The sequence below is a fragment of the Lemur catta genome, chromosome X (genome assembly GCF_020740605.2).
Source record: "Lemur catta isolate mLemCat1 chromosome X, mLemCat1.pri, whole genome shotgun sequence".
Taxonomy (NCBI): domain Eukaryota; kingdom Metazoa; phylum Chordata; class Mammalia; order Primates; family Lemuridae; genus Lemur; species Lemur catta.
In genome coordinates, this window is record NC_059155.1 from 38,403,548 (window position 1) to 38,428,213 (window position 24,666).

The 24,666-nt window shown below is 38.3% G+C and overlaps 1 protein-coding gene across 7 annotated transcripts in view; it reads right to left on the minus strand.

The window, feature by feature from the left end:
- Positions 1 to 2,590: 2,590 nt before the first annotated feature.
- The window catches only part of MCF2 (MCF.2 cell line derived transforming sequence), a 96,912-nt gene continuing 74,836 nt past the window's right edge, over positions 2,591 to 24,666 (minus strand). For 4 of the 7 annotated variants that reach the window (XM_045538858.1, XM_045538857.1, XM_045538861.1 and 1 more), the window contains 10 exons: positions 23,689 to 23,781; positions 20,283 to 20,375; positions 19,345 to 19,470; positions 18,138 to 18,359; positions 10,655 to 10,747; positions 9,114 to 9,192; positions 8,418 to 8,484; positions 7,026 to 7,135; positions 5,378 to 5,490; positions 2,591 to 3,336 (listed from right to left, as the gene is read on the minus strand). In XM_045538858.1, coding sequence (XP_045394814.1) covers positions 3,304 to 3,336; positions 5,378 to 5,490; positions 7,026 to 7,135; positions 8,418 to 8,484; positions 9,114 to 9,192; positions 10,655 to 10,747; positions 18,138 to 18,359; positions 19,345 to 19,470; positions 20,283 to 20,375; positions 23,689 to 23,781 — 1,029 coding nt within the window. In that variant the 3' untranslated portion in view covers positions 2,591 to 3,303. The remainder of the gene's footprint in view (positions 3,337 to 5,377; positions 5,491 to 7,025; positions 7,136 to 8,417; positions 8,485 to 9,113; positions 9,193 to 10,654; positions 10,748 to 18,137; positions 18,360 to 19,344; positions 19,471 to 20,282; positions 20,376 to 23,688; positions 23,782 to 24,666) is intronic. The other 3 variants (XM_045538863.1, XM_045538862.1, XM_045538859.1) reach the window with 2 other exon arrangements.

Genomic DNA, 24,666 nt, shown 5'->3' on the forward strand with positions numbered 1-24,666 from the left:
CTGTAGTTTCCAGTATAGAAGCCTTATAATCTGTTGTTAGATTTATTTCTACTTGTTTTATGTTGTATGTTAATGTAAATGCTTTTTGAAATTTCATTTTTCTTTGTTAGGATATAGAATTACAATTTATTTTTATATAAAGATTTTGCACATTATGGTCTTGTAAAATTCTCTTCTTAGTTCTAGTAGGGTCTTCTTGTGTCTTCATAGATTACTTATGGTTTTGTACATATATATGACCTGCTAGTCATGACAGTGCTGCATTTTCTAATTTTTTTTAAATCTTTTCATTGAGTTATGGCACTGGCTATGCCTTCCAGTATAATATTGAATGGAAATCATCAAAGTGAATATCCTTGGCTTGTTTCCAATCTTAGGGGAAAAGCTTCCAATATTTCACCATTAAGCATGATATTAGCTGTGAGTTTTCATAAGTGTGCTTTATCAGATTGAAGAAACTCCCTTTATTCCTAGTTTGCTGACAGTTTTTATAATATCATGAATGAGTATAGAGTTTTATCAATTGCTTTTCTGCATCTATTAAAATGATGTTTCCCCCTCATTATGTTCATGTAGTAATTACACTGATTTTTAAGTGTCTAATACAGATATTTAAAGCTATACATTTCCCTCCTTAGCTCCATCCACAATTTTGATATTTGCATTTTCATCTAGTTTGACATAATTCTAATTTCCCTTGTGCTTTCTTTGTCCCATGTGTTTAGATGTGTATTGTTTAATATCCAAATGTGAGGATTATTGATTTCTAATATAATATCCTAAAACTGTATATAAAACAAAGAGAAATAGAATAGAAACAAACATTAGATTAGTTCTCGGTGCTTCATATTACCTTCATATGTAAGTCTTGGGCACAGAAACGGGTGTGTCGGTGCGTGTGTAGCAGAAACCTACCATAAGGAAATAATGTGCTCCTAGGACAGAGTAAAAACTCACACTAAAGCATTCTTAGACAGTAAGGCAGGTACCTTAAAAGCATATCCTTAGATTTAATTCTGAAGGGTCTCTTCAAGACTTCACAGTATCTTAAATCTCTTTCAAGCCTATCAACCTTATAGGGAAAAGTTTAACATGATTTTAAAATCTTCGTTCACGAATTTAAAACTATTAAAGAGAAAAATTAATCCTAGCTAATGTAATATGTTTGCTGCTTCATTTTTAACTGCAGAGAGGACCTTACCCTCTGCCAATGTCATATTTGGTGAAGCTTTAAAAATTTCAGTCTTCAAATAGTATGCAGTTTGTTCATATGATACCTGTAACTCTGGCATTGCAAAACCTACAGTCACCGATTAAAATCTGTAAACTGTTCCCTGGAATCAGACCTTCTTTTCTTCTGTTTAGATTTTCCACCAACCTAAATAATAAATAAATTAGTAGCCAACAATGATAATATACGCAGGTAATAAAAATGTTATATAATAAATATGCTACATAACAGCTCAAATTTTCACAAAGCTGTTGCATGTGTTCAAACACCTTCATGACACTGTTTGGGTCCTTTGAGTAACCTACAAAGCACTTAGGTTACTACAAAAAAAATGGTTATTACTTTAATGATCTGTCATTAACTTTTACCCTCGTGTGTACATTCTTCCACTTTTAGGGTTAGAGTACACAGTCAATGTCTCATTTCAGTTCAAGTTATTGACACAATGAAGACAGAATTTTTTCATTTAGTATTTCCATAACAATTATGGAAGCTTCATTCAATCCTCTTCCAAACAGTATTTCCTTCCTGCTTTAGGTTCTCTCATAATTAAACAGTACATTTGGCAGAATCGTCTTTGCAATTGGTGCTGTATAAAGTCAAAGCATAAAGGTAGAATGATAAGACTAAAAAGTCAATATTTGAACTGATAAAGAGAAGTGTGGCTACATTGTCAAGTAGCAAAGCATGGTCCCTGACACATAGTAGAGGCATTCATTAAATATATGGTTAATGAATGGCTGAAATGACCAAATAGAATGTGATCCGTAGCCATTACAAAGCCCAGATGTACCAGCTAAGACATCTGAGCCCAAGGTAAACCACAAAAGAACATGCAGACACATAGTACGTCATTCTTTCAAAGCATCTTTCACTCACCAAAGGTTAATGTTCCTTTCAGTGAGCTATACAGGCATGGCTGAAGCAATGAAAATGAAAGCCATCGTTGTGATATTTCTGCTTTTGGAGACTGTATAACAAAGATACAGATAAAGCAGAAGATTGGATTAGCTATCTATGTGCTCCAGCCAGAGATCATCACAGGCATTGCAAACGCACCTACCATTGACCCTCAGCATCCTCATGGAGAAGCTGAATGACATCTCCATTTCTAATCAGATCTTCTGAGCCTCTCTTCCTGCAGTCTGCTAGGGCTTTATATTTGCCTGGAGACTATAAAGTTGTTTTGAAAAATTACATTACAAACTTGATTGCAAAACTACTTGTATAACTGCCTGCTCTGTGACATAAAAAATTCACTCTTTTACTTCAGTGGCAAATGTGGTAGCTGCAGCTTTGCAGGAACATACAGACATGGAGCAGTTTGTGATGAAAAAAAAAGCAGAACATAGGTTTATTTAACCTGAAGAATTAATTTTTATTTGAAAAAAGAGAATTACAACATGAAATGTACAGAAAATAATAGAGCACAATTTGTTACATGAGATATAAGCATAAATCCAGAAAAAACAAGCATGAAAATATTAATTTTTAAATACTCTTATTTGTAAACTATTTTCATGAAAATTTTATATTGGCACATACAAAAGACAGTAGCCCTGAACAAAATTTACTCACGCCCCCAAAACAATTTCTGGGCTTTATATTGTTTTGCACAGGTTAAAATAATGGGCACAAAAGCTCTGGGTCCAATTAAAGCATATTAAAGCCTAATGTTGTGCTTTACTTGACCTTAGTCATTTTGCAGCCATAATTTTAACTTAATTCCTTAATAAGCTAAATAATACAAGGCACACTGATTGCATTTGGTTACAAAGTAGATAGAGAAGAAATGATTTTCAAGTCCCAAAGTATTCTGAGATGAGAATCTTTCCTGCACAATATCTTACGCATTGACTATGTGATTTTAAAAGGAAAGAGTATAATTAAAATTTTTATAAAATGAAAGAAAAGAAATAATTATGTGCTGTTGATTGTTTGTGTGTCCAAGGGAATTAACCTGAAAACAACATCCACATCATTTGGGCTGAACGTCTTTTGAGTAGTATTTTTTCCAAATGGGCTGAGGAGCAGGCAGGAAAGAGCTACTTGCCATTTGCATAGTAGCTTCATCAAAATAGGAGAGCCATCTCCGACACGGGTCTCTACAAGGGAAGCGGTACCCATTATTGCTTAGTTTTTAACTTGATAACTTGATAAAGTGAGGCCAAAAGAGCCACTAGTCCCAACTTCTTTTTTGGGCAGGGAGGGAGGTATATGGAATGCACTGTATTGCTGGTATGTATGTTTTCCTTTGTAGCACAACTCAGAGAATTACTAGAAGAAGGGAGAAAAACTAATAGGTTTTTCTACATTTCCATCCCGTTATTAAAGCATTAGTCAATGTTGCTTATGTACTTTATTTTCTGATACCATAGCTGGAAAAATGCTTAAGATTGAGTTCTTCACTATTTGGGTGATGGGCACCCTAAAAGCCCTGATGTCATTAATAAGCATTATAAAAAGTATCCATGTAGCAAAAACATTTGTACCCCCTTAATATTTTGAATTTTTTTTTTAAAAAAAGGACTGAGCTCTTGACAATCCCTTCATAGATCATCTACAACAAATGTTTAAACACAAACTGGCTTCTTCTGATTTTTTGCTCGCATCTGAGCAACTACCCATTCTCAGATAACATTAATTAAAGAAATTTACTTTTTTTATTGTTAATCTAAACCAGTGGTTTTCAAAGTGTAGGAGACAGACTGTTGGGGGTTCCTGATACCCTTTCAAAGGGTCTGCAAGGTCAATCTACATTAAGACATTATTTGCCTTTTTCAGTCTCATCCTCTCACAAATGTATAGTGGAGTTTTCTAGAAGCTATCTGATGTGTGACAGCACAGCAGGTTGAATGCAAAAACAGATATGAGAATTCAGCTATCCTTTACTAAGCCAAATATTAAACAGATTTACAAAAATATTTAAAATGTCACCCGTCTCATTTTTATTTTGAAAAATGTAACTTTTTAACAAAAATGTCATTTATATAAACTTACAATGGGTTTATTAGTATTTTTAAATGAACAAATTATGTACTTGTTTTTAATTTATAATATGGTAAATATCAACAGATGTAACCTACATAAACCAGAGTTCTTTGGGGTTCTCAGGCTTCCTTCATTAAAAAGTTTAAGAACTGCTGGTCTAGACAATTAACTAAGAACAAATCTCTTACGAGCTCGAAGTCTCAGTTTCCTCCTCTGTCAACTGGAGGTACTAAAGCCTGCCATATCTCACATTAGTACTGTGATATTAATTGAGAAATCACCTGATAAACTGTAAACTACCATACAAATATGTATTATGGTCATCACATTGTTAGAAGAAAGAATATCTGTTACTTTTTTAAGGAAAACATCGCAGAGTCAATGCTGTGCAGCTTTGTGATCATCCATGTCATTACTCTCTTACACCAACAGTAGACCTGTCAAATTGAATGGGTTCCTCTGAAGGGCACTCAAGGAGCAGTTCACTACCAAACATTATTCCCACCCTCCAAGCTGGTGAACTTTAGAAAAGTAGGGATTTAGCCCCAAACAGTGCTAACTCCCCCCTAATAACACACCAGTATCCTAACAACTTGCAAACTATTTCTTCTATAAAACATTTACTTTTACTCTAAAGCTACTTCCTTTAATTTTTCTGGGTAACCCCCTGCTCTAATATGTTGAGATTTGATATGAGTAGCACATTTTTAGAGATACCACTAAAATATATTCCCTGGATGTTATGCAACAGTTTTTAATGTGTAATGTTTATTTCCTATATTTTAGAATCTGGAATTCAAACTGACTTTTAAAGTATATTTGAAACTCCTTTGTTCTCTGATTTTATTTCACGTGCCTAGATGGAAATCACAGTGGTGAAGATCAACCAAAGATAAATTTGGTCAATTTATAGAGATTTGGAAATATTGACTATTTCACCAACGTCGGAAGAAGCTCCACGTATAGGTCAAACAAGTTCTACTTAAAGAGAGAAGTGTTTTCTCAATGTTCATAATAAGATTTGTTTCAAATCTTTTGGCCATGGGATACTCATAATGACCTCAAGGATACTGACTAAAGACTGCCCCTATGGGCTCTACCTATTTCATCAATAAAACTGCCTGAAAAGTTTTAATGTAATATATCATTACTAACCATCAGGGGCCTATCTTCCTCTTCATTGTCATCATAAGTAGAGTAGAAATAGTTGCTTGACCATTCCTCAGGCTCTTCAGGGATTTCTGCAGATTGTGACATCTCAGTCCAAACTATAAGAAAAACGTGGAGTGTGGCAGTTACTTACTGGTGCTAGTTTACCACAAGGTAAGAAGTAAAACTAACTATAATACTTAAAAAAATTGAATTTGAAAAAATCGGATTAAGTGATCAAATGTAAGCAGCAAATTAATAGAATCTCATCCTGGCCACATTAAACTCTTCATAAAATCTTGGAAAAGAGATGTCAACTTTCCCTAACTTGGTGTCCTCACCTGTCAAATGAGGGTATTAATATTATCTGTCCTCTCTCCATACTGCTCTCGGGGCCACAGCATAGGTGACCTGAGGGAAGTGACCTTTAAGTAGATAACTGAAAACTGAGCAAGGTTGTAATTAGTTGCTTCTCCTCAACTTGTGGAGAATTCTTCCAGATTAAGAGCAATTATATTTAAGGATTGAGTATCAGGCACTGTGCTGGGCATTTCTCCAGAGAATTCTATGCTGTTGATCCTAGAGCTGTTTAGGTAATCCCATTGTGTACTTCTAGAGTACTTAGTACTTCCCTGTTGTAACACTCAATATGCTTTTTTTTTTTTTTTGGAGACAGAGTCTCGCTCTGTTGCCTGGGCTAGAGTGAGTGCCGTGGCGTCAGCCTAGCTCACAGCAACCTCAAACTCCTGGGCTCAAGCAATCCTCCTGCCTCAGCCTCCCGAATAGCTGGGACTACAGGCATGCGCCACCATACCTGGCTAATTTTTTTCTATATATATTTTTAGTTGGCCAGATAATTTATTTCTGTTTTTAGTAGAGACGGGGTCTCACTCTTGCTCAGGCTGGTCTCGAACTCCTGACCTCGAGCGATCCACCCGCCTCGGCTTCCCAGAGTACTAGGATTACAGGCGTGAGCCACCGCGCCCGGCCTCAATATGCTTTTAATTGTTTATTGAACTATCTTTCCACCCTCCTAGCTTCATGAGGATGGCAGCTGAGTGTATCCTAATTAGACTGTATGCCCAGCACTTTGCATAATTCCCAGAATACAGGTCATGTTATGTTAATATTTGTTGAATTAAATAAATTGTTTAAAATCATTTCAAACACAATTCACGTGAGAATAACAAATATTCCAGCTGTAAACTACTCTTCTCTCTTCATTAAACCAAGCGGGTAAGTAAAGCATGCATTCCTTAAAGCCAGCATATGTGTTTTCTTCATCTCTATATCCTCTACAGCAGGGATTCCCAAACTTGAGCACACATCAGAATCACCTGGAGAGCTTGTGAAAACTCAGGTGGCTGGGCCTGGCTCCCAGATTTTCTGATTCCGTCTGCGGTGGAGCCAGAGAATTTGCCTTCCATGCAAGTTCCCAAGTGACACTGATGCCACTGGTCCAGGGACCACGCTTGCACAACCACTGCTCTGTAGTGCCCACCAGAGTGTCTTGCATATGCAAGACAGGAAAGCCTTATAAAAATGGGTAAATTTTATTTTCTTTTCACAAAAATACCAGACGAGTAGATTTTCCAAATTTGCAATGACAGATGCACAGCCATGAATCTCATCTTGGGATGACCATGACACATACCTTTATTTGCTTTTGCCTGAACTGACACGACTGCCTCACAGACCTCCACAATAGCACTAGTGTGTTCTGATTCGGTTTCCTCGACACTTATAAAAGCTCCCTGCTGCTTTCTGAAAGAGTGATGTATAAAAAAAGTGAGCTTTTGTATAGTCAAAGAGTAAAAAGAAATTTAAGATGTTATTTCTTTCACCAATCCCATGTGTTAAAAACATGCTCTGAGAATCCAAACAGCTGATACTCCCTATTTAGGTCTGTGTGACAATAGCTTATAATATACCAAAGCTCAAATCCCAGGATCCAAGCTGTCAAGTTCTCTCTTTATTATGTGGGGGAAAAAACTACTCCCTTCTAGACCAAAAGCAGGTATATTGTGTACAATCTCTGTTGCTCTGCAGACTTCTAACCTTAACAAATTAGGTAAGGAGTGTATAAATGAAGATGAAACCTTCAACTGATTCATACTGTTGAGTTTGTATCAGCTACTATTAAGACAATTACTGCATGAAATCTAAAGACTTTACTCCTATAATACATGATAAAAGATTGAGTATCGTGAACCCTGGAAGATAAAGACTTTCTCTGTGACCTTTAAATGGTTTTCCTAAAGCCCCAAATGAACCATCATGTTGCATCTGATTTTAGCTACCTCTGAAAGACGATGTGGGGCAAAGGAAAAAACATTATTTCTAATAAGTCACTCAATAATCCCTACAGCAAGCAGACACTGTATGGTGAATCTCTGTGCCAGGCCTTTGGAATCAGTTTGGGAATTCTTTCTGCATATATGCAAATGTGCTATGGAAACTCTACCTTTTAAAATTTCTAGAGGCAGAATACAAAGACTACATCTGTAAACCAGCAGCAGTGTGCTATTATATAGGACTGCCACCTTTCTTAAAGACTTCCTGGTGTGTCCGACTCAGTTCCCTCCCAAGATCCATAGTTTCTCTTCAACTGTGTAGGAGAGGCCAAGTCAGCAGCAACTGGTCTCTATCAAGGGACTACAAAGCTGTGAGCCAGTCTTTCATCTGCTGTGTTCCCGTATTCTTACAACTCCCTTTCTCTAATCAAATAGAAGGTGACCAAAAATACTTTTAAGAGAAAGCCATGAGTGCAGGCACCTTTCCTGTCTGCCTACATGCAACTATTCCAATGACATATTTAAAACAAAGCATTTAATCATGTTTAAAAATCAGCCCATGGGGTAGTTAGGGACTATCAGGCTCCAATACAAGGCTAGAACTGAGAAAATTATGTGTTCATGGAATTTGATGAGGTATTGCTAAAATGACTAATTGTTTTTGTCTGAGATACTTTAATTACACTGTTTCATGTTACATACAGAAAACAGAAGATTGCAGGAGTGACATTTCTCAAAGAATAATCACTTACCCATCATTCTGCTGAGGAGAAAGCTGATCCTGTTCTGTTAACTGATTCTGTTGCTTTTGTTTTTTAACTATGAAATAAAACAAAGCTTATATAAGCATCATCCAGAAGCCAGACTTCTTACTTCCTTGAAGGCCAATGACTTTCTCTCTCTCTCTCTCTCTCTCTCTCTCTCTCTCTCTCTCTCTCTCTCTCTCTCTCTCACTCACACACACACACACACACACACACACACACACACACACACACACATCACTACCATTAGAGTTAACCTTCACTGACTTGAAATAACCAGAAGGATGACCCACATGAAGTTGGAATTTGGAAAGGTCCAAACTATGTAATATTTTATTCAAGATGTCCAAGTTTAGGACTGGAACTGGCTCTCATCCCAACATTATCAAGCACTGATTACTTGAGGTGCTAAGCAGAGTCATCTCCTGGGAAGGACTGGGAATTAATAGCCAGTTCACTGTGCTGCTTCTCAAACAACAGGGTTCATTTTCTTGTGTAAAGTTCATTCTCCAAACTAGTTTAAACAACCCTCTGAATCTCAATCTCCTACTAGTTTAACAAACCCTTTCACTATAAATAGTACAAAGTAAATATAAGCCCCATTCCCTGCAAAAATCAACACAAAATCGAGTTAATGAGCTGTTACTATACTACTTGTTCTGAAGAATGCATGTTTGAATTTACCTGTCATAAGTTCCTGTTGCTTCAGCAAAACATTTCTTATTTCTTTTACCCATGACATCTTTACATCTACATTAGGAGCCTAAAGATCAAAAGAAGGAAAGAGGGGACACATTTTCTTTTAAAATGGATGCTCTATAATAAAACAAATGTAATTAAGTATATCGAACATAATCTATTCCCTAAAACACCATATTCAAATTCAAACCTTTTGACTCTTAAAATTTCTAAGAATAAAATCATTTGCCATCAGATTAGATGAAATAATACAGTCAAAACTATTTTTAAATTGCCCTTAAATGGAATGGTAATGCTTACGTAAAAATGTGAACTATAATTCCACTTATTTTTTCTTCACAAGAGGCTTCTTTTTAAAATATAAATATGTTTATGCTTAATTTTAGTAAAATAAAACAAGCTCTACTAGTTCTGAAAAGATGATTTATTGCAGAATAATCTTAGTGACTGATAACATGAAAGTCTCCTTCAAGGCCGGGCGCGGTGGCTCACGCCTGTAATCCTAGCTCTGGGAGGCCGAGGCGGGTGGATCGCTCGAGGTCAGGAGTTCGAGACCAGCCTGAGCAAGAGTGAGACCCTGTCTCTACTAAAAATAGAAAGAAATTATCTGGCCAACTAAAAATATATATACAAAAAAAAAAATTAGCCGGGCATGGTGGCTCATGCCTGTAGTCCCAGCTACTAGGGAGGCTGAGGCAGTAGGATCGCTTAAGCCCAGGAGTCTGAGGTTGCTGTGAGCTAGGCTGATGCCACGGCACTCACTCTAGCCCGGGCAACAAAGTGACACTCTGTCTCAAAAAAAAAAAAAAAAAAAAAAAGAAAGTCTCCTTCAATGTCCTCCCACTACTTATAAGTTTGTTAAATGATACCAAGTATTGTATCTTAAGGAAACCAAGAAAATACATTTTTATAGATTGTAGATACCTAGTACAGAATTAAAACAAAAAACACTGAGCATTTTCAGCAGATGACAGCACATTGACAGGTTGTTATACAAATATTTGTTGAAACGACAACATCCTCTTGAAATGTTCTGATTCCTCTCCTCTTTCCTGAAAACAGGTTGGACCTTATAGCACATCTGGCCAGGGCTTTACCCATGTTCTTTAGAAGCAAGGAGCAAGTTTAAATTATCACATGCCCCTGTCTTATAATCAGGTACTGTGTGAATGCTGAGCACATGAGGAAATGACAACTGTTATAATTCCATAACTCTGAAAACTTGACAGGGACAGAGAAGTACCTGCCAAGCTGTCTGCGCTAGTTGATAAGTCTCCTAGAGTAGTTGTGAAAACTTGAACCCCTAGAGAATAAATACCACAGGTATATCTCAATTTAAAGAAAACATGTGCTACCAGAAAAAATATTTTAATACACCACAAAGAATATTCAAATAATATTTTAGTGACCTACATAAAAGGAATGGAAGTTTGTGATATGTGACCAAAATTATTTTTGTTTGCAAATTCAGACTTTTGAATCTTAATGCAAGTTCTGGTTTCTAGAAGAATTTTGAAATGACCAACCTGGACAATATAAACTTCTTCTTTCCCACCATACCAGATTTCAAACTTGCGGTTATCACCTTTTACATATTCAGTGACTCCAACTTCATCCATCTATAATAAATAAGTCAAAATTTTCATAAGCATTTTGACTATGAAATTACATTAAATTTATCCCATCATATTCTAAGTGAAACAGAATTTCCAACTTGGGCAAAATACACATTTTATATTCAAGGAGTATGAAATGATAACTACAATCATAGACAAGAGTATTTAAAGTTTTTAATTGAATCAGGCACTTTATAGCTCAGATTGCATGTTCCATTCCAGTGACTGACACAAATGTTATAAATCTGAACATCTAAGTAACCGATCTATGATTCAATTTCTGTTATAAATTCACTTATACTATTAAAACAAATTATTGTGTCAAACACAGAAGTAATTAAACATCAATGAAAAAAGCCACTCCAAATTAACTTAAATTGTTATTTAAAATAATTATTTGCCAGATCTTTTACTTAAAAATGATTACTTATCTTGACAGAAGCCCTACAAGTAATAAACATCCAATTTATGGGGCGGGGGAGAACCAGCCAGTACACAAGGATCTATTTCCACCAATCCCTCGGCCTCTCTAGAAAACAATCTATCATGAGAAAGTGATGTCTCCTTGTAGCCAGTGAAACTTTTGTGTGCAATATCTCTCCCTTACCACAATTTTTCTTCTCCTCCATATGATTGTGCAAAGTACGAACTCTTCCATTTTCTTTCATCATTTGCTGCTAATAGCTTGGCTAATTCCTCTTTGAGATAGTTCACTCCCTTGTACACATTCTTTTGTAGTTCCTTTCTACCTTTCCTCTTTTCTTTCAATTCCTATCTATTTATGTAAAGGACTATCTCACTCTCTGTTCCAATTATGAGCCCCCCAAATGACCCTAATTAGAGCTGATAAGCATTGAAAGTAGTGCTAGTGAGCTCCTTATACCAAGGAGAAGGAAAGCAATTATGCTTAGAAATGAAATGTAACTTCTTAATGAAAGAGCCTGTGACATCCACCCTGAATAGTCAGAAGTTACCTTCAGAATGTCCCAAAATTTTTATATTCTTACTCCACAACTCTAACCTACTTCTGCTCAAATATCAGAATTTAAGATAAATAATAATCATCTCATAATCAATATTTTCAAAAATCAATTTTTTTCCATTATATGGTTTGTCTTTTTTCATTTTTTTTATTTCAATAGATTTAAAGGTACAAGTGGTTCTTGGTTACATGGATGAATCATATAGCAGTGAAGCTGGGCTTTTAGTGTACCCACATGACAAACTGCAAAGCACACAGGCTTTGGAGTTAGAAAGGCCTGGGTTGCAATTCCATCTCTACCACTCACTAGCTATGTGTCTTGGTGCAAGTTGCTTAACTTTTCTAAACTTCAGTTTCCTCAACTATATAAAATGGGAAGAACACCTATTTCATAGAGTTGATATAAAAATGAAATAGCACTCCTCAAAATTTTGAAACAAAAAATTAAATAGTGTATATTAAATGCTTAGATTATATAATAAGGTTTTAAAAGTATGCATTTGCCTTCTATTCCGTCCCCTATTTGAATTGCAATAATTTTATTATTTTTCATTGCAAACATATAGCACATCATTATTGATTAAATGAACGTTTTTGAGTTTCCTGGAAATCTAACCATTACATCTGGCACATAGCAGTATGTGCATGTTTGTTAAATTAAAAAATAGATGATAATAATAAACACATGAACTAAGGAATCTGAAGAATTTAAATCTCTCCAACTGTTCAAGTGTGACCTTAGATAGGGCCTTTCTTTGCATATGAGTAGCTGACTTAAAATATAGCACACAGTCATTAGAAAGTACATGGTCAGGCCTTGGCATTCCAGCATGCTATGATGGAGTCAAGACCAGAGTCCATTTAAAGTGAGAGAGAAGTTGCTCAGCAGTAGAGTATCTGTGCTGATCCTATCTATCAAGGGGTGAGATTTTGAAACCAACAACCCTAATTGTTAAGTAACACATTGACTAGTAATGCTAGCAATTGCTTAATGCTAGAATCTCATGACAGGTAAGCATGAGGACGTAAGCACAGTGAGCACTAAGAAATATCCTCTTGTCCATCTTTCTCAGTCAGCAACATCACTGTTTTCCCAGTAATCCTGGTCCAAAGCCTTGTAGGTATCACTAGTCTTTTTTATTAAGGATGCTAGGTATTACTGGGGAACCAAAAAGAACCAGACAGATTTTATTCCTTCAAATGTCAGATATTATTTATTTCCTCTATCTAATAAGTCACCAAGCCCATCTGTCTACCTTCCATTGAAATGTTTCTCATATCTCCCACCCTCTGTTTCCATGGTACCATTATAGTTTCAATTCTCATGACTTCATCACCTCATACTCGTCTCTCCTTACCTTACCTTAACGTACTTGAGAAACATTCTGTTGGCATGCCCACCATTGTGACAAATTAAAGGTAAAATAAAAAATCAGTACAAATCAGCAATGCTATAGAAACTAGGTCACTCCACATGTAAAATGTAAATCAAATGGATTTGGGTCAAACATGCCTATGAAGGTAAAATACCTTCCCAAGGAATAGGTATATAGACAGCAAGAGATCTCAACCCTGCAAGTTCTTGGTTCTCAATCAAGACATGAAAGGCCCTTAGAGATTTGGGAGCTGGGAAGTGGACTGCTAATATCAAAGGAGCAACTGGGCAACTGTGATAAAAACAGTCAGAGTTTTAAAAAAGCAGTGAAGCTACTGTATGTTCAGAAGTGAAGCAGGGAAAATAGATAGTAGGAAGAGCTACTTCCTCCTCACCTGACCCTGAGGAGGAACATTGTCAGGAACAGCTAGGGGCTGCTGAACCTACTGGAACCATCAAAAGCGGGGCCTGCTTATCTGGCAGCCTCCTAAGACAAACACCTCCGGCCTATCTCAGGATATATTGACTGTCCTATTTGTAACTGCCGTTGAAAATTTCATCACCTCTCAAATATCCTGGTGATGACAACTATGAAAGAACACGCTCGTGAAAACTAACTAAAGTGATAGTGGAAAAATTCAGGTCCAAGATGGCTGACTAGAGACATCACTTGTCAGGCCATTCCAGTGGGAAGGCAAGAAAGATATGGGGTAGAGGAGTGGAGAGAAGAATCACAGCTAAGGTGTGGGTCACAGAGAGAGATGACAAAGACATCTGGAGACCACAGAGAGAAAATTTGCGAAGCCGAGAAGAAAGAAGATAAAGAGGAAAAGATACCGGTGAGGATCAAACCCAGAGAGGCTCGGAGCTCAGTGAAAGGATAAAGGGACTGCCCTCCCCTTCCTCCATGCCTCAGTTGGGCAGCAGGACACTAAGTTTACTGAAGGCTTTTCCACTCTCCACAAGCCCAGGCATGGCAGAAAATAAGGAATAGTGGGGTGAATCAGAGAGCCCCAGGAGTTTGGGCAGCCTGTGAGGGGCTCCCCCCAGGAAAGTGCTACGAGAGGCCAGAGTGCCCCCTTTCTCCCACGCAGACACCTCCTCCCTTACAGTTTGGGTTGGGGGGAGGGGGGCTGCGGCCCCTCCCCCACCCGGTACCACCATGATAGTAGTTCGAGCTGAGAAGTTCGTGAACGGCCACTTCTCCCAGGCGGGCACGGATCCCAGGCTGAGGTCTCCACAGAGAGTGGGGCCCACCCTTCTTCCCTTGAGGGCTTGTGATGGCACAGGGGTGTACAATCTGGGAACTTCCTGCCCACCGGCATGTCGTGGGGTAACACACCGGCAGCTCAGATAAGCAAGGCAGCCCTGGTGCCCCGCCCCCCAACAAAGGGGTTGCAGGGGGACACAGGGGAGAAACCTGGGAGCCAGACTCGGGTACGAGGAGGCCCGCATGGACATATCTGGAGGGAGAGCACGGTGAGGAGCTGACCACCGGGGCTCTGGGAGCACCCCCAACCCCCCGCTGGAGAACCACCCTACTGGATAGAGTGTGGCATTTGGAGAGGAACGGCCTAGCTCCCGGCTCCATGGCAACCAAACACCTCGCACGCAGGTACGCTGGGTGGCCAGGTGCTGCGGCCCTTCCCCGACTCATTGCAACAGGCAGAACAGTTTTAGTTGAGAAGTTACCAAGCGGCCATTTCTCTCCAGCAGGCACGTGCTCCAGGCTGAGGTCCCCACAGATAGTGGGGCCCACACCTCTTCCTTTGAGGACATATAGTGGAACAAGGGGTACACAATCGTGGTACTCCCTGCCTGCCAGTGGTTTGCAGAGATGCACACTAGTGGGTCTGACACACAGATAAGGGACGGGTTTGAGAGCTGGACTCTGGTGGTGAGAGCTGGACTAAAACCGAAGGGAGTGGCTGTGGGGGTCCAAGGAGTGGCGACTTGGGGAATGCACACCCCTCCCTGCAGAAAAACTGTGCTACCAGATAAGGGTGGAAAGATCCCAGCCTACGGCCTTAGTACTCAAGCGACTGGGCCCCTCCCCCGTGAACAGCCCTCCTGATTTGGAGAGCTTGTCCTGATCCTCCTACCAGTAGCTCCCTCTAGTGGCCAGAAAAGCAATTTCTGAGCAGCACTGAGGGTTTGCAAAGCCTTTCAGGTTCCTGCAACCTAGCCACGGACTGCCTTGCTCCTCCCCATACCTCAGTGGTGGTGGGGAACAAGCAACACCCTGGGAGCCACAGAGTCTCTCCTAAAGCTTGGAGCACTCAAGTACTCCACTTGGGGCACCAGGGTCTACCATGGGCACAAAAGAACATCTGGGCAGCTGGCTCTTTTATACAAACATTAACCAACGACAGGGAGAACAACTATATAGCTCATCATAGCGTCTTCCAACTCAAGCAAACAGGGCATAGCTGATTCGTACTTACAAGTACCACCTGGCATATCAGATATTAAGCTGGGAGACTCAACACAATTCACACTGTGGGGAAGAGGTGAAGACAGCAGGACAAAGGCAAACCAGAGGACCATCCAACCTGCTTAAACACCCACAGGCAATTCGGGACCAGCACTCTCCTCCCTGGCACAGTCAGGGGTTGATCTTCAGGGTCCCGGAGAAAGGCCCACAAGCCAGACCCAGTACCCCCAGGACTCGATCAAAAGGCCACATATCAAGGAATCAGCAAAAGAACTCCAGAAGTATGAAAAATCAGAGCGAAAGGATACCCCCGAAAGGAAACAACAACTCTTTATGAATGGATACCAACCAAAATGAAAATATTGAAATGACAGATAAAGAATTCCAAATTTGGATTATAAGGAAGCTCAACAAAATACAAGAGAAAATGAAACACCAACACAAAGAAACCACAAAAACAATACAGGAAATGGATGAAAAATTCACTAAAGAAATCAAATTATTAAAAAAGAACTAAATAGAACTTATAGAAATGAAAAACTCATTCAAGGAATATAAAGCACAGTGGAAGGTTTTAAGAATAGACTAGACCACGCAGAAGAAAGAATCTCAAGAGTTTGAAGACAACACCTTCAAACTGAACAAGTCAGTCAAAGATAAAGAACAGAGAAGTAAAATGAACAAAGCCTACAAGAAATATGGGATTATGTAGTGAGGCCAAGCATAATAATCATAGGCACCTGAAGGTGAAGAAGAAAACACACAAGGGTTGGAAAACCTATGTGAGGGAATAAATGAAGAAAACTTCCCTGAACTTGCTATAAATTTAGATATCCAGGTACAAGAAGATCAACAAACATCTGGGAGACTGACTGCAAAAAGGCAATCACCATGACATAGTCATCAGACTGGCCTAAGTTAACATGAAAGAAGAACTCCAGCGAGCCATGAGGTGAAAACATCAAGTAAATTATAAAGTAAAACCCATCAGACTAACTGCAGACTTCTCAACTGACACCTTACAAACCAGAAGGGATTGGGGCCCCACCCTCAGTCTTCTTAAACAGAACAACTGCCACCCTAGAATTTTGTATCCTGCAAAACTAAGTTTCTTATATGAGGAGGAAATAAAGACTTTTTCAGACAAGCAAACACTGAGACCATTCTTGTCAGTGAAGTATCACAAGAATGGAAAAATAAACACCACATGTAGTCATCCTTAAACTGGAACTAATCGATCAACACTTATGTGCACATATGGAAATGACACTCATCAGAAATCAAGCAGGTGGGAGGAGAAGGAGGGGATGGGTAAATTCATACCTAACAGGTACAATGCACACTATCTGGGTGATGGGAACACTTATAACTTTGTCTCAAGCAGTACAAAAGCAATGCATGTAACCAAAACATTTGTACTCCTGTAATATTCTGAAATTAAAATAAATAAATAAAAGTCATAATGATTGGGGAATTGAAGGTAATAATTTTCTCTATCTTCCAAATTTTCTATAACAAATGTTATATTGCTTTAGAATTTAAAACTTGAAGGATAAAATTCATTGGATATAAAAAAAATCAAATTCATGAAATATAGCCTCATGTGAATTGGAAGTTCTCTTGCCTAATGGCAAAACTAGCTGGAAGTATCACTGAGTTGCCAGTGACTTCCTCAAATCATACTGCTCTCATTTTAATACCAAACTAATATTAGGACAGAATGGCAGTTTTATTTATAGGAGAGAATAAAGTAATTTCAAAGGATACAACAGGACAGGTGTAAAAAGGATTCAGCGGTATGTGGCTTTGGACACCCAGGAAGGGTGGAGCTAAGGAATGGAGGAGAGACACAGAAAGGAAACTGGGAATATGATAAGCACAAAAGTTATCCATTTTTAGATTGCATTGAGGAAATGCAAGGCACTCTTTCCTCCTTGTCCCACCTGTGGCAAAAGGCGCCTTGCTAACATCAAGAATGCCTACATGATGAGTGCGTTGCACACCCTCTGGGGAATGGTCATGCTTGAAGGTGCAGACCCGGGGAGGGGGGGGGGAGGGGGTGGAGGTATGACTACATGATGAGTGCCAGGCGCACTGTCTGGAGAATGAGAACGGATGCGCTTGGGACTCTGACTCGGGGGGATGGGTGGGACATGGAAAATGTATATAACCTAAACTTATGTACCCCCATGATGAGCTGAAATAAAAAAAAAAAAAAGAAATCAAAAAAAAAAGAATTCCACCCAGCATCACTGGAAAGATAGTGATCCTGGGGGAGCCTGGGACACTCCACATAATTTCAAATTGTGCTCTGCAGGATGCTAGCGGACCCCTGGGGCAATACCTAGGATTGTAGTGAGAGAAGAAAGGATTTGATTTCTATCAAACCTATATGCATTCCCTCACTCTCCAGAATTTTAAGCAGAGAAGTTCTGCTTTACCTGACTTCTACATAAGACTTCTATCTAAGATTTTTTTAAACAAAGTGATGTGCAGCTAAAGTATAAAACCCATTCATTTGAAACGGAAAAGCATATGATCTGGGAAACACACGCATACACACACAAAATAATATTACATTACACAATTCAAATTGTCTTACTTTCAAGCAGTGCTTAAAACTATATGATGGGTATCTGTCAGCGCCTTCTCCACTTTCAACACGTCTTTTACAAAAAACAATGGCTTTTTCATATAAGAAAAGGTGTCGCTGCATTGGTTTGAATCTAGCAAAATCCTTCATTTTTGTAGCACCTTTCCTATGTCCTATCCAAACACTGAATCCACCTTGCATTATCATCTTGCCCAGCTCATTTAAGTTTCCCTAGAATGGAAAATCAAAGTCCATTAGTACAAAGCAGAGCTACATTCAGATCTCTGACATCAACATTTTAGTGTTTAGCTTGAGCTACTAAAACTCTCAAGCATAATTTATATGTTTTTTAAAAATATATTCATTCTATCTTTTTACACTAAAACATGTATCACATACGTACAAAGTTCTGTGGGGCGAAAGACAAAAGAAACTTCCTTTTCCCTGGCTTCACAACATCTCCATGTGGCAGTATTTCAGCTAGCCTAACTCTCCCCATGGCTTCCTTAATCCTTATTGGTTTCCCCACTGGGTAGAGCTAATTTGTTAAAAGGCTGCAAGCTCTAAAGATGCGATCCTTTTCTTCCCTATCTACACTGGACCAGGGCAAGCAGCAATTCTGGGACAACAGGTCTCCCCTGAGGTCCGGACTTGGGGGCAGGCTGTTGAGGACAAGGGGAATCTCACAAATCCATTTGGCTGCTGATCTAAAGCCAATTCTCCACTTAGCATTATCAATAATAATGCTAACATTTTGATCTCCATTTATCTCTTTTTTTTTTTTTTTTTTGGAGACAGAATCTCACTCTGTTGCCCAGGCTAGAGTGCTGTGGCGTCAGCCTAGCTCACAGCAACCTCAAACTCCTGGGCTCAAGCGATCCTCCTGCCTCAGCCTCCCGAGTAGCTGGCACTATAGGCATATGCCACCATGCCCGGCTAACTTTTTCTATATATTTTTAATTGTCCGGTTAATTTCTTTCTATTTTTTAGTAGAGACGGGGTCTCGCTCTTGCTCAGGCTGGTCTCTAACTCCTGACTTCGAGCAATCCTCCCTCCTTGGCCTCCCAGAGTGCTAAGATTACAGGCGTGAGCCACCACGCCCGGCCCATTTATCTGCTTCTTATACATTATTTCTCAATTGGTTCCAGAAGCAGAAGAAAGGGTTATTGATATTGCTGACCCCCTAAAATTCCAACAATTATTAATATCTACTTACAATATAGCCATTTATTGCGATCTGATGCATGGAGTCATTAACTGACTTCAGTAAATCAAGCATTGTGTCAAGTGCCTCTTTTAATTGAGCAGATCCTTCACAGTCTTTGCTATATTTTAATAGCTCCTATAATTAGAAGTCAGGAATTAAACCAATATTAGGCAGATATTAATAGCTAGTGAAAATGAATAAGCTTTGACTAACACGCTTTCAAGCAGGAATCCAAAGATAATGTCACTTTTTGGAGTAATTTCTTTTATGTGCTCTTTGTTGAGTTAATACTATTTTTAATAACAACATCAAAATTGGGAAAGAAGTAGAATAGCGACTGAAAAGTATAAAACAAAGGGTATTCAATGCATTTGGAGCTTAAGAATAATAGCTATTGAGATACATTAGAGATTAGTTTTTAATGCAATTACACAGGTTTTTTCGTCCTCTATGTACAATAATTTGTTTTACATGATGCCTATAGCATAGAACACTATGGAAATCCATTTTAAAACAAGCTATGTTGTATTTATACTTAACACAAGATTTCAGTCAGCCTTTCACATTACACTAAGGGAGTGTCATTTGCATCTTTTATTGAGAAGGCCCATATGAAACACAGCCTCAAAACTATGAAAAATATTTGTTTAGTTCTTAATATTAAAAGTTCTTCCATAAAACATTATGCATAAATCAATATAACTTGTATGAAGAACTGAATAGCTAAGACTCCAGATAGTCACAGCCTAACATCTACGCATATGACATGTGCATAGCCACAGTGAATGGAAGGAACATGCTGCACTAATTCTACTGCTAAATCCAGCCCTCCCAGTCATTAAGCCTACCTATTTCTAGCGCTTATTAGTCAGCTACTTCTTTTTTAATTGCTTTGCCATATCTGACTCAAAAAAGTAAAGAAAGAAACAAATGTTTTACATAATTACCTTCAACAGTAACTGATATTTAGTGATTCGTTGCACTGGTTTGAGTAAATAGGAATCCAGACCAAGTCTGTGTTTTAATTTTCTTTGACATTCCTGTCATCGAAAGATAATTATCAATAAATTTAAATTAGGACATGTACCTATGAAAATGCCAAGTGTTCATTGACTAAACCCAATGCATCAATGTTTCTTAAATCTCAACGAAAACTGATCGGAAAAAATCACTGGTATATATGGTATGGAAATTTTAAGACAGTATATCTGAGAAACTATAGTAAACAGCATTTTCCGGATTTAGAAGATAAAAAATTCCAACATTTTAAAGATTAAAAGGTTTTCACATACAAATTCACATTGATGTGGAATGCTGAAACGGTGAGAAAGCAAGGAATGACTCTAAATTAACATGATTAAAAAGTTCTTCAATATATCTAAGAACAGCCTGAGCAAGAGCAAGACCCCATCTCTACTAAAAATAGAAAGAAATTATCTGGCCAACTAAAAATATATATATAGAAAAAATTAGCCAGGCATGGTGGCACATGCCTGTAGTCCCAGCTACTCGGGAGGCTGAGGCAGTAGGATCGCTTAAGCCCAGGAGTTTGAGGTTGCTGTGAGCTAGGCTGATGCCACGGCACTCACTCTAGCCCGGGCAACACAGCGAGACTCTGTTTCAAAAAAAAAAAATACATATATATATATATATCTAAGAAAATTAAAAGATTAAGCTCCATAGCCCAAGACCCAGAAAATAGGCTGTGCTGAATATAAATCAGACTGGATATAAGAACAAAATGTTTTAATATCACAAGAAACAAAACAACCCTCATCAACTCATACTATATTTCATCCAGTAATTGGCCCACTGCCACTATAAATATAAGGGTCATGACACTGGGTCCTGGGAACATTGTAGGACCCATAATTAGGGCAAGATGGAGCTGGTTAGGATGAAATGTGTGTACAGGAAGTAGAGAACAAAAAGGGATTAGGGAAGGATATGCCTGAATAAGATCTAGGGTCCTCCTCTGGATATAAAATCCAACATCCAGTCTAATGATGGCAGACTGATAACATGCACTTAGATCACCTCACTTGTGAAACCCAACCAAAATGATGGAAAAGTTGTTTTTTTAAAGGCAAGAACTCAAAGTTACATAGAAAATGAGAAAGGAGAAAACTTCAGCAAAATTAAGAAACTGGAAACCAAACTGCCAAGTGGTAAACCACTAAGCACACTGGAGAAAAGTGAATTCAAGTTGGCAGAGGGAAAAGCCAAGGAACAATTCAATTTATGTCCTTCCTCTCCACAAAGACTCAGGGATTATAGAGCAAATACCTCTGAAAGTGGGAGATGAAGGTGTAGTTCAAAAATGTATGGTTGTTGAAAGTCTGTTTAAGAAGTAATTAGATAATAGCAAGTGTTGGTGAGGGTGTGGAGCAATCAGTACCCTCATACACTGCTAGTAGAAATATAAAATGGTGCGGTAACTTTGGAAATAGTCCAGCAGTTTCTCAAAAAGTTAGACATAGAGTTACCACATGACCCAGCAATCTCATTCCCAGGTATATATCCAGGAGAAATGAAAACTCATGTCTACACAAAAACTTGTACAAAAACTTTCATAGCAGCATTGTTCATAATAACCAAAAGGAGGAAACATAAATGTCCATCAACTGATGAATGAATAAATAAAATGTGATATATCCATAGGATCATAGTCAATAAACCCACACATGCATTGGAAACTTCCAATGAGCTTTCTAGCGCTTACTCCTAATGTAAGTATCATTAGACATTTGAGGATACCATCTAAGATGAGTGACAGGAACCGAATGAAGTAAAAGAGAAAAAGTTAAAAAAATTGAAGGCAACAGAAACCACGTAGGGAAAAGAAAGCCATTTTTAAAAGGAAACTCTATTATTATCTTTGAATAGATAAATGAAGATATTGAATTCATGAAATGAAAACAGGATTCTACTAAAAGGAACACTGAGGGAACAAAAAAAAAATGAGGGTTCTTCAAAATGAAAAATATAATGGCAGAAATGAAACCCTCAATAGAAGGACTGGAATATAAATTCCAAAAAGTAGATTAAGATGACAAAGAATGGAAAATAGAGAGAAAAGATAGAGAACCTGTCCAGGATATCCAACATCGGTACAATAGAGATTCCAGAGAGAATGGGGAAAATTGGATGGAGGAAATAAAAAAAAAAATCTGAGTCGATCTGAACAGGCACTTCCAAATTCAAAGTGATCACCATGAGACCGGCATAATGGATGAAAATAGTGCCAACACTCGAACCCTGAGGATAAAAGAAGTTCCCATAAGCTTTCAGAAGACAAAAATGAGGTCACCTGCAAAGGAAAAAAAAATCAAAATAGCATCAAATTTCTGAACAGCAGCAGTGGAAGCTAGAAGACAATGGAGCAATACTTTCAAAATTCTGAGTATAATTACTTCTTACCTAGAATTGTATAGCCAGCCAAGCTAGCAATCAAGCGTTAGGGTAGAATAAAGACATTTACAGACACATACACTCTCAAAAACTTCTACCTACTGTGCACATTTTCCCAGTAAAACTACTGGAGGATGTGTTCCACCAAACGAGAGAGATAAACAAGAAAGATGGAGAGATGGCACCAGGGGAAGCAGAAGATCCTATGGAACAGACAAGTGAAGAGAATCCCCACAGTGATATTCACCAAGATTCCCAAAGGACTGCTGTGCAACAGGCCAAGTGAGTCTAGATGAGCAGGTCAGAAAACTCCAGGAGAGATTCCTTTAAGAAGATGAAATTCAGAAAAAATTAAATGTGTTTAAATTTACTGAGAAGATTTTTATAACCCTCACAAATGAGAGAGGTTGGGGTAGAATAGGATAAGAACCTAGAAAACTGAGTAAAAAGACAATTGCAAGGCAAACAAAAGGGAAGGAAAAGCAACCGTAGTATACCACATGACTCATCTGAGCAGAGAAATTACATAGTCTTAATAAAGTAACACTGTATATCAATCTAATGAAAATTACAATCCAACTATGTTGGAAGAAAAGCATTTGTGTATGTGGTGGTGGGGTGGAAATCAGTAAAAGAGATCTAAATTCTCCCGTTCCATGGTAGCAAGGAGGAAGATAAGCATGTCATTTGGAGATAAGGAAGGAAATACCAAAAGATGTAGCTAGAAGTACTGAAAGCAGGTGCCTCTAGGGAGCAGCAAATACGTGTTTGCGTGCATGTGTACATGTGTGCATGTGTATGTGTTTTGGGGAGGATAGAACTGCTCTTTAACTTATATGCATATGTAACTTACTTACAGTCAAAAATGAATTTATAAATAAGAAATATCCCATTATCTTCCAGAAAGAATATATCCAATACTTGAATAATTAATTACTTTACCTGGAAAAAGGCGCATTCTGAATACTTCTTCCAAATCGTCTCTGATCTGGGCTTATTCTGACAATATTTTGCATACATCTGAAAATCATCCTTCTGTGATAAACAGCAAATTCAAACATATTACCAATTTGTGAACATGAACTTTTGTCATCAAGAAAGGCTGAGCAAGAATAAGTATGGCCAAGCATCCCAGGGAATGTGGCCTAAAGGGCCCGCTGTACCAGCAGCCAGTCAGGAGCCCTCTTTGTATTCCAAGAACAGCATGTTCATTGGACCTGGTGGAGGGACACATAATTATCCAAGTGGTATCAGACCTTCCACTTACCAAGCTTGAGACTTAGATGAAGAAAAGCCTTCTCTGTCTCATCTATAAAAACAGACTATTTTTTCATGACTGTAAGTTAATAAGGTACCAAGAAATATATTTTTCCCATGTTATTAGTCCCTCCATTCCCTAGTGAATGAACTACTGTAGCTAACTTCCACGTTAGAGCCAGTAGTCTTGGTTTATCACTGGGAAATTATAATTGTAGCATAACCCATCTAGGTATCCGCCCGTGCTATTCTCTCTTCATCTTTCTCTGACCCTCAGCTAACGGGCTACCTCCTACTTACTCTTTAACATTCATTTCATGAGCCATCTCTTGTATAAAGCCATTGTTTATACTCCCAGTCTGTGTAAAATACCCCTCTTCAGGGCCCCTATAGGGCCCTTTGTATATCTCTAATATAGTGCAACTCACTCTGTACACAATTAATGATTTCCCTGTTTTTATGCCTAAATTGTCTTGGGCTTGGCATCCACACTGCCTAGCACAGTGTTGGGTACATAGCAGGTGTTCAGTAGATGGCTACTGAATAAATGAACATATTGTCAGTAAACATTTATTAAATTAATACTGGTTACCAAGAACTCTGCTAATCTTAGGACAGATACAAAAATATATAGGATAGGAACCCTGGCTCTAAGGGCTTCCC